Genomic DNA, 10,723 nt, shown 5'->3' on the forward strand with positions numbered 1-10,723 from the left:
TTAAGTAGCACAGAGCAGTAGTTGAGTTAAAAAAAAAAGATTCTGGTAATGAGATTTCGACCAAGTAAGGAGAAGAAATTGCATGTTGGCATATTGAAAGTCTTGTCGTATTACTGCCAACTGCACAATCGGCTCCGGTTACACGTTTTGAGTTTGGATGGCCTTGTGATGGAGGGAAAACAGAGCAGCAGAAGGGATTTGCAGGCCGGAAGGCTCTGGTGACATCAGCTTTGAAAAATGTGTGGATGTGCGTCCGCGTGCGTGCGCGTGTGACTAAAACCCATGGAATTGGAGAAAAAGACGAAAGAAAGACGTCTCACTCTCATTTTTTGGTCATCGATTTAAAAGTCCAAAAAAAGTGTTAGAACAATGGTGAGGTGGTTCGTCTTGGCACCTGCCAGATAACACGTCTCAGGTTCGAATTTATTCAACTGATTTTTGAAAGTCTGTTATGAGAAGCAGATGAAACATCTTCCTGATTTTAGTGAGCTACTGTTTCTTAGAGACGATCTTTGAAAGAAAGAGCGAGAGAGAGACAGAGAGAGATACGGAGAGAGAGAGAGAGAGAGAGAGAGCGAGAGAGAGAGAGAAAGAGAACGAGAGCGAGAGAGAGAGAGAGAGAGAGAGAGAGTGAGAGAGAGAGAGAGAGGCGTTTCCACGCTGGCTAGCCGGTTTTGCGCTCCTTTTTGGTAGAGAGCAGTCACGACCATCCTCGCTCCGTGCGTGCGCGTCCACGTCACGGCCTCAGTTCCCACGCCGAGGACCCCTGCCTCCTGTCCTCCCCCGTTTAGCTCCTTATCGCATCACAGTGACATCGAGCCACTGGACTTTTGCCTTTTTTCCCCCCTCTGTCCAACGAGACTGACCCGTTTCCGGCTCCGATTCGAGCTCCACTCCGCCATCAAATTTCTTCCGACGTCCAAGCTTCCTCGCTGCGACGCTTGGCCGCGCGCGAGGTAACTGAGAGCGTGTGTGCGTGCGTTTGTGTGTGTGTGTGTGTGTGTTTGTTTGTGTGTGTGTGTGTGGGGGGGGGGAGGGGGGTAAAGCAGGAGGCAGCTGGCATGCCTGTACGTCTCCGTGACTACCCCCATCTCTTCCTCCTCCCCTTCCTCTTCTCTTTCTTATGGTTTAAAACAAGTGTGCAGTTTTTCCCGCACTCAAGGGGGCATTCAACGCATCATGATAAAACCGGAGCAGACCACAGATTCGCGGTTTCGCCTATTAGCTCTTTTTGTGCTCATGCCAAAGCAATGATAGTATTCGTTAGGCGCCATCCTGTGGCATCTTCCTTCATCATGTTAACTATGTTGATTTAAGTTGAGGAGTTTTATTTTGGAAATAAATGTCGCCAACATCCGTGGCCTCGCTGCGCATCAAGGAATGATCTTGAAGCGAATTGAGTTTCATTTGAATTAAAATACCAACATACTTGCGGTGTCTTTGTGCACCGAGGAACTATGTTGAAGTGAGGTGAAGATGTCATTTAGACAAAAGTAGTGTTTTGCCTACCATCTCGTGGCATCTAGAAGCAATTACATACTTTGGGGGTGTCAGTTATTCGCGGGTTTTCACTGTGGCTTGGCATCCGTGCTGCGTTCACTTCCTTCCGAGCACCGCTATTGCAGCTTTCCCGCATATGCATGTGTGCCAATCAGAAAGACCAGCTGATTTATTTCGGGGACGTAGACGAATGTGAGCACAGGGAATGAGTCAGCAAGTACAAAGACGGAAAGTCATTAAACGCATCATTAGGAACTGCTTCCCCTTTGTGGGTTTCCTGTCCCCAGTGTCCCACAGGTCCTTATGGGATTGAGTGTGTGTGTGTGTGTGTGTGAGTCAGCTTTTCGGGGAGCAATCGATCCACCCTCTCTGGGGCAACAGGAGTCAGCATTTATTTGCTTGACTTTTGTTGTCCACGTCCTCGGGTGTGTTGTTGTGACGCTTGCGGTGGAGACTAGTGGAACCCAATCCCAACAAAGGAGAGACGGCCTTCGAATGTGTGAAACTTGTTGACGTCCATCATGAGGAAGCCTCCCCGGGGCCTTCCGTGGTGCGTTCAAGAACCCGCTGAAAGCATCTGTAAAGGGTGAAATCTGACCCAACTTGCTGGAGATTCTTTCAGGAACACGTGGAGTGTCTGGTGACCATCGCGTGCTCTTCGCACCTGTTTTTAACCACATTTTCCACAGACACTTGAATGCACCACGCAGGTGTGAATACTATCCATGCTTGACTTGTGTGTTTGGCCCTCTTCGCGACCATCTTCCTGTTGGAAGCCATCCAGAAGTGGCCCACTCAGAAACTTCCTCACATTGTCCCCCGTGTGCCAAAATCTTCATGCAAGCACAGAACACACACGCTTCCTTCTCTGGCTTTTCCTGCCTTACTGCAAACAAAGCCATTGAGCACAAAAGTTTGCCCATTCACGATTTAGCATGATGATGATGAGGAGGAGGATGGAGCTGGAAATGAAGGATATTTTTGACACTGACGTCGACTCGTGACGTGTTTCTCACCTTTTACTGTCACACACTTACACTTACACACACACACACACAAGACACACTGGCGTGTGCTCTCGCAGGAGTCGAAGGGATGTGTTGGACTCTTGCACCCTGGTTTAATCAGCGCTCGCCGCCTCTTCCTCCTCCTCTTCCTCCTCCTTCTCCTCCCAGAGGCAGTGTGATATTTATATCCGCTTCAAATAATGAAGCTTCCACCTCACAAACATTGACGGCCGTCTGCTGTCGTCGCACGATGATGATGTCATCGGCCTCAGGCGCCCACACGGTCTGCGAAGAGGTCACGCGGCTCCTCTTTGACTCAAGTTCTCGGTTAGGCATCTTGTGTCAACCTTGTGCATCAGGCAACTTTGTTAAAGTGAGTAGAGTTTCATGGAGACAAAGGGAGTGTTTTGTCAACATCATGTGATATTTTGGTGTCAAGGAACTATGTTTTAGTGACTGGCGGCGTTTCATTTGGATAAAAGTAGTGCTGCGCCATGTTTGAGTGTCTTTCCTGAAAGCGTAAGGCTTAATATATGAGCATTGCCATCTCATGTTGTGTCTGGTCCGGTCGTGACAGTCGCTAGCTCGCCGGCCATCTGTACAGCAGGCAGGTGGATTTGAACGGATTAGTAAATTAGGTGTGACGGCCCTTGCGTGACCGCACGCCGTCTTTGTCTGGCTTGGCGCTCGGCCCTTTTGGCTTCTCTCACTCATCGAGGGTTCACCCGCCTGGAAATAAACACACCTTTGCTCTGCTGTCGACTCGCATTGCAAGAATCGACGCCCCAAATTGGATTCAGTGTTAGTCACAAGCTTGTGGGATCAAAAAGTGCATTTGGTTGAATTCTGGAAAAGTCCTTCATCACGAGCTTTCTGATGCGTGCTCGTCTATGAAAACAAGCTCTTTGTGCCCGACGGCGGGCGGAAAGACGAGGAGGAAGGGCGGATTAGCTACACTTTTTCATGCTGTTGTCTTCCTCTTCCCAGACGCTGCGCCAGGAAGTGCGTTGCGCTGACAGGAAGTCGGGCCAGTCAGCCCTTGCGCTCTTTTCTTTCGCTCTTTCTTTGCCCTCTGGCCGCAAACAAGTTTCCACGAACAAATGGTTTTGCTATCTGCATGCAGGACACATCCGTGTGCGCCCACAGGCCTTGTGTGTGTGTGTGTGTGTGTGTGTGGGTAGCAACCCACACACACATGCTCCCTGTTGACACTGTGTGCTGTAGCTCAGACTGAAATGAGAGAAACATATGCGTTCAAAAACAAAACAACACCCCCCAAAATTTGTGAAATCTCCAATGCGCCCCTAAAGCGCTTGCTGCTTGGAAAAATGTTCATCCAACGCGCGACATTGATATGCCGGCTTTAGAAGACGCAAATGACAACCAAAACAGGTTTTGTTTTTTCCCTTCTTGGATTTTCTTTTTTTTTTTTCTCATGTGAACAAACAAGATTAAAATCTTTAGAATCTCAGGCAGGTTTTCGCTAGTGTTGACTTCCGCAGAGAAGTATATAGTGTAAAAAGACGCTTTTCTCTCAGAAAAATGTACTTGTCATGTACAAACGCCTTCGCACCTCCGCTTTCGTGGTCGTTCTTGAGCGGGCAGACGGAAGTCACTCCTTGGACTTCCCTAATGAAACCAGCTGCTGCCACTTGCCACTCAAGGTCCAAAAAAAAAAGGAGCGAAACCACTGAAATGAAATGTTCCCTTGCCTCATTTTCTGGAAAACAATCATCATAACCGGTAGCAAGCCTCGGCAGCTTGGCGAGCTTGGAGAAAGTCAAGAAAAGGCCACTTGGCCGTGCTTGGGTGTTGTTGCCGTGGCGACGGCTCACGTGTCGTAACCGAGTCACGAAATGGAGCGTTTCTCTCGCATCGATGAGAAAGCCAAGCGGAGTGCGCTTGCACACGGATGCACAGATGTGTGCAAATCTTCTTTTCTGCTCAATGGCAAGCGGGCCGCTGGCCTACATTCTTGCGCGCGGATTAGCGAGCGCTTCGCGCAGGCTCCCAGCGATATGGCGGCCACCGCAGACGCTGACAAAAACGATGGCATTTTGGGAAGTGTTGAAACTGATTTACCGTGGTGATTTCAGATTCAACTGGTTCCATGACCGCTCTTGTATCTCAAATCATCTTTGCCCATTAGAATGAATGGAAATGCCACTAATCTGTCCCCGCTCCAAAAACAAACCCGAAAATTGTGTTTGCATTTTGTAATAAGGAAATACAGCACTCCATAATGTTGTAAAAAATGTAGAGTATAACTTCATTGAATGGTGATTTAATGCTACAGTTGAATTCAATGCGACGCTCCCTCTGGTGTGGGTGCTACAACTACTGCTCAAAAAGTGGTTGTAATATGTCATTTCCCGCAGGAGATAAAGAATATATGACAGTGAGTATTGTCTAAATGTGTTGCTCTGTCATTTGTGTTCAAATACCCATTGCCTATTTTAAAACCAAGTATTGATGCTAACTCTTAGCATGTAAATGCCATTTTTCACCTGGGTTAGCATTAAGCTAAAGAGATTTGACATAGGCAGAGTTACATAGAGTAATTTTTCAAAATAAGCATGTGATTTTCTTAGTTTGATGTTTAGTTTGATAGACTGATGCTTATTGTTTAGCTCGCATCTGCCCAATCACTGCTCGTACCACGAAAAACTGTTGACGTCGCCTCGCGCGTAACTCAAGGCGGTCGCTGCGGTCGTTGCATTTTCTGTTTGGCAACTATCTCGGTCCTAACGACAATAGTAGAAATCCCAATGTCAGTGATCAGGGAGTAAATCATTCTGATCACCGGCGGAAGAATTTTTTCGCCTCTGATTCAGTTGCCGTGGCGACCACCGAAGCCAAGAGTGCACTATTATTTGGTAAGGAGGGGATCGTGCGGGGGACCTCTGGCCCCTGCCGTTGCTAGGTAACTGCCATCATTGTAACGCCATACATACTGTAAATATACAACAATGACTTTGTTTTGAGCGATAGATTGTCTCTCTCTTATTGATCATGACAAGTTGTGTGTAGTGAAGAGTCAAGTCGTTTTGTCAAATGAACATGAATTAAAAAAAAAAAACATCCAAGTCTTTTTTTTTGGGGGGGTGTTTAAACTCGCTTCATTAACCAGCCAGTGCATGCGGTCGCGCAAGCTCATGCACACACCGTGGAGACAAAGACTTGTTTGTGCGCACGGGAATGTGAGGCGCACACTGCCGCTAATTCTGTGTGGATGCCATGTCACGCTCATCCCCGAGGGGTGCGGGGGGCCGTGGAGGGAGGGTGTACTTGGGGGTAGTTGGTTCATATTTTCATCGCTTCTTGCACTACTTTGTGCTTATTCGATAACAACAACGGGAGTATAGCGCTTATTTTGTCAAGTCATGGTAGTGTGTGTGTGTGTGTGTGTGTGTGTGTGTGTCGGGTGAGGGAGAGAGTTGGGGGGGGTAGTCGCTCGATGAAGCTGCTCTGTCCATTGTTGTCTTCTTTTCATCCAAAGTGCACAAAAGCAGCATTGGATGATGCAGCAGTCAGCGTGAGCACAAAATCTGTCAGCAAAAGCCTCCTAGAACATCCGAACTTGACTTGAAGTTTTGTATCCGCCGTGGATACGCAAGTTTCCCATACACACCCATGGAAAATTTATTTTTGACTGATACAAACGTGCATGTTTTTGCAACGCGGGAGGAGATCCGAGTTAGGATTTGAACTCCGAACCTCAGATACGTGAGGCAGATTTGCTAACCACTTGGCCGAAGTGCTGACTCGCAATTTGATTGAAGGCAGAGCGATGCTCTCTCCAAGGCTTTGGCGACCTCCGACGGAGCAATGCATCAGCAACCGCGCTATATAGGTCACGCTCCGCTCTGTCTCTCCGTGTGTGAGTATGTCGAAATCTGCGTAACAAGAGATACAGAGCGAGGCGCGCTCACTGGGTTTTAATTCGAGAAGGGAGGCCAACAAAGACCATAAATTATTGGATGTAGAAAAGATAAGATAAACCTTCAAGATCATACAGCGTAATGGAAGTGTGAAAATACCAAGCAATTAATTTGCTACCCCCACCCACCTCTTACTAGGGATATAATTTGGGAAATAGTTAATTTTGATTCAATTTTTACTTTTTAAAAATAATGATAATACGAGTCATTCATTTTTAGAGAGCAGTTTTGACTTTTTTTTAAACGAAAATACATAATTTTTGTTTAGCTTTAGTGTTAGATTTAGTTTTCTTCATATTTAGAGTGTGCAGCCCGGTAGTCCAGTGGTTAGCACGTCGGCTTCACGGTGCAGAGGTACCGGGTTCGATTCCAGCTCCGGCCTCCCTGTGTGGAGTTTGCATGAGTCTCCCCGGGCCTGCGTGGGTTTTCTCCGGGTGCTCCGGTTTCCTCCCACATTCCAAAAACATGCGTGGCAGGCTGATTGAACACTCTAAATTGTCCCTAGGTGTGAGTGTGAGTGCGAATGGTTGTTCGTTTCTGTGTGCCCTGCGATTGGCTGGCAACCGATTCAGGGTGTCCCACGCCTACTGCCCGAAGACAGCTGGGATAGGCTCCAGCACCCCCCGCGACCCTAGTGAGGATCAAGCGGTTCGGAAGATGAATGAATGAATATCTGGAGTGTTTTGTAGAGACAAAAAAAAATGGTCGCTAAGTATTGTGTAATGAGGTGAACCACAATTTATTTCACTCATGATGCTATGTCAATTTTAATTGGAGTCATTTGCTTCGTTTTCGTTTGCCATCATAACTCCTCCACCACTTGCAGATCCCAATCGTGGTCGGTTGCGTCGTGTGGCTCGGAAGATGGCCGAGTACAGCTCTCTGCTCAGCGACCTGTCGGACAACATCACAAACGAGGACCTGGAGCAGCTCAAGTCGGCTTGCAAGGAGGACATCCCCGAGGAGCACAGCGACGCCATCACCTCCTGCAAGGAGTGGTTCAGCTACCTGGAGAAGAACGACAAGCTGGCCCACGGTAACGCCAACACCCACGTGCACGTACGCCGGTACGCAACGCGCACCCGCTCATTCGGTGTCACCGTCTTCCCCACCAGACAACCTGTCGTACATGGAGCACATTTTTGAGATCTCTCGGCGCCCCGACCTCCTGACCCGCGTGATCGAGTATCGCACCACCGTGCTCAAAATCGATGAGGATGACGAGATCGACACCAAGCTCACGCGCATCCCCTCGGCCAAGAAATACAAAGGTCACGCACGTTCCTACATGTGTACTATCTTCATATATATAGTCAGACACACACACACAAACACATTTGTCATGGATGTCTCCATGACTGTGTTTATACTGCCTCCCAGTGGCCACGTTGGGCATACCTGAGCACCAGGAGCAGCACAAAAGAATTGAATTGAAGCATAAAATCATGATGGACATTCTTTAAATTCCAATGCTAATTTCCATGAAAGAGCAATATTATAGAGTGCTGTTATTTTTTTCCTTATTAAACAAAAAAAAAACCATTCATTTTTTTGGGGGGGTGCGGGCTGGAAGGAATGATTGCCATATCCTATTTCAATGAGTAAAGATGATTTGGGGGGGAAAAAAAGACAAAAAATATATAATCATAACCAAATTAATTGTATCCCCTTCTTGCCATCGCAGACATCATCCGTCAGCCATCCGAAGATGAGATCATCAAGTTGGCTCCTCCCCCCAAAAAGGCATAAAGTTGGCCACCAGTCACTTGCTCCAGTCACCGCGCTGGCTGACACGCAGCTCTTATACCCACACACACACGCACACACACACATACGTAACCAAACTGACAACATATTTGTACTCTCCTGACATGGATTCTGTTTGTTAATATTTGACGATTCTGCCCGGCGTTTGGATGTTTTGCCCCCCCCCCCCCCACCTCCGCCCCCCAAATAGCTCGCATCCAACAGGAGCGACGCAAACTAACTTTTAGTGCACTAAGTTCGTATGTCTGTCTTGTCGAGAGAATTGAAAGTTGAACTCACACTGTGCCCCCACCCCCACCCCCACTCCTCTCCTCCCTCCACCCCTCCTGCCTTTGCCTTGGCATTTAAAACACCTGCTGGTTGTGCAACGTGTTCCCGTTTCCTCCTTCTTCCTTTCATCTCTTTTTGTCATTGTTGTTTTGGCCGCCAGGTATGGCATTGTTAGCGCTTATCACAGCTGGAAATGTCCACAAAGTCTCTTTACAATTCTAAAAATGTGTTAGAAAGCAGTTGGAGAGATATATTAACCAGGTCGCTTCTATGCACTACTCTGCGTAAATGAAGCAGAGCCACAAATGAATAATTCCCACTTTTCCAACAATTCCACATTTTCCACCCAAGCATACGCCCCCCCAACCCCCCCCAAAAAGTGTCAAAAATGTTTAACTCATTCACAACATTTTGAGAATTGATCACATTCCTCCAAAGTGGAATATTTCTCACACAAGCTCACAAAAATTGTGTCGGAATGTTCTTGGGACACATATTCCAACAGTACCTCTGCAATGTCAAACCATTTCAGTCCAACGTTCAAGCACAATTTGTGTTTTGTCGTCAATTCCGCAGATTTGTCTGCCCGTTTTGTAGTCAAACGTATCCAATCGTAAAGAGACTTTGGAGAGCGCACTCACACGTCAACCGCACTCGTTGCATGTCCCGCCATTGCTTTGCCGCGGCTCATTTGCTGCATGGTTGTGTTGAGTGGATTGTAAATGTCGCCCCCTGTCGCTAGTCTCTTCAAACTGCACTTTTCCCGGCCGAGCCACATCGAGTGGATGATGGCGTTTCCTGATTTTTCCGATGGAACATTTGGCCTCCAGCATGCTTGTACATGTGAGACGAGGATGACAAAGCTGTCTTGACTACCTTTGTTCCTTCTTTTTAAAAATTGCGACTCGTTTGCGTGACTGTAACATTTTTGAGCAGCCGACTTCTTCTGTGGTCATTTTGTACGCTTGTTTACTCTCTTGCTCCCAAACCGTTTTCTTTCCGAGGCGGCGGCGGCGGCGGCGCATCCCCTTGCAGCTTCCTACTCGGTCGCCATGGTAACTGTGAGCCAGACGTCGATGAGGCACATAGCAGAACAACATATCAATGACAAATGATGTCCGATCTTGGTTTCCATCGCAAGTACATATCAAGTTAGGAAACAAAAACAAAAACACGAGAGGCAGATATTTGGTGAAGTCATTTGTGCTTAAAGACTGTTTGTTTTTCATTTTCTTGACTCTATGTAAATATGTATTTTAAATATAAACCACTGTGTTCCTTTGATATGATAATTTATTTCAAGCCAATATGTTGTCGTTTGTACGTGCGTGCCCTGATGTTTGACTAACTGGCAGTGCTGTGGCGAGAGCTTTTATTTCCCCGAAGGGTAACAGAACGAGTCCACGCGTTGGACTCGACTGCTGGTGACTTGTGAGTCGTCCACAAAAGGAGTGCCCGCGCTTCTGGAATTTGCATGATGCCATTCGAGCCGTTTGGGAAAGTCATTCCGGATTTGTTTTTTCCAACAAAAGTGTTTTATTCTGCCGAGCGTGAAATTGCTGCTTGTTGTCATGAGTTCAAGTCAAATGTAATAATGCCATTTTGTCATTGTGCTAAAATGAAGATAAATATTATATTTAAATATATTTGCTAACCTACACTGCGTTGACTGTGCTTTTTGTTGTATTTGATTTCAGTGGAGAGCACGTCCGCATCGTAGTACTCAGGTTCAGGGTTCGAATCTGAACCGTTTTTCTCATGTTTGCGCAGCAGTGAAATTCAAGCTCCCTGTACTGGGAACAAAATCATATAACTGCCTGCCGTACCTAGTTTTGATCATGAACAAATATTTCAACTTAATTATGAAATGGTATTTTTTTAATAAGAAAAACAATATATAGTTTATGAAGAGTAAAGTTATTTCGTTCATCTCTGTGGTCCGATTTAATGATGCATTTCCGATCACGGGCGCACAAATTCTGACCCCTCTGGGAAAGTCAAATCTCAACTTTTTAGCACCTTTAAAAGGTCATGAGGTCAAGATGTTCCTTGTGTACGCAGGAAAAGAACATCATTGCAACAGAATGCCCAAAAATAATCCATTGTAAGCCTAATATAATACAGTAATTGTCAAAGACATGCTTGAATGTTTTCGGAAAACAAGGGGAAAAAAACAGCAAGAGTCCTGGTGACTCGATTCAACCTTTGCAGATTACCGTGATCTACATTGCTGACACT

General features: G+C 46.6%; 1 protein-coding gene across 1 annotated transcript; it reads left to right on the top strand.

The window, feature by feature from the left end:
- Positions 1 to 654: 654 nt before the first annotated feature.
- On the top strand, positions 655 to 8,845 carry LOC127599554 (astrocytic phosphoprotein PEA-15). Its single transcript, XM_052063570.1, has 4 exons — positions 655 to 956; positions 7,275 to 7,484; positions 7,564 to 7,719; positions 8,133 to 8,845. Exons 2-4 carry the CDS (start codon positions 7,313 to 7,315, stop codon positions 8,195 to 8,197), a joined length of 393 nt encoding a protein of 130 aa, XP_051919530.1. The 5' UTR covers positions 655 to 956; positions 7,275 to 7,312; the 3' UTR covers positions 8,198 to 8,845.
- Positions 8,846 to 10,723: the final 1,878 nt, after the last annotated feature.

Source organism: Hippocampus zosterae, chromosome 1, assembly GCF_025434085.1.
Source record: "Hippocampus zosterae strain Florida chromosome 1, ASM2543408v3, whole genome shotgun sequence".
Classification (NCBI taxonomy): domain Eukaryota; kingdom Metazoa; phylum Chordata; class Actinopteri; order Syngnathiformes; family Syngnathidae; genus Hippocampus; species Hippocampus zosterae.

Excerpts from the sequence above, each read along its gene's own strand:
- LOC127599554 (XM_052063570.1), top strand. The coding sequence starts at position 7,313 with ATGGCCGAGTACAGCTCTCTGCTCAGCGACCTGTCGGACAACATCACA. Across the intron at positions 7,485-7,563 it reads GAACGACAAGCTGGCCCACG|ACAACCTGTCGTACATGGAG; the intron begins GTAACGCCAACA and ends CTTCCCCACCAG. Across the intron at positions 7,720-8,132 it reads CTCGGCCAAGAAATACAAAG|ACATCATCCGTCAGCCATCC; the intron begins GTCACGCACGTT and ends TTGCCATCGCAG.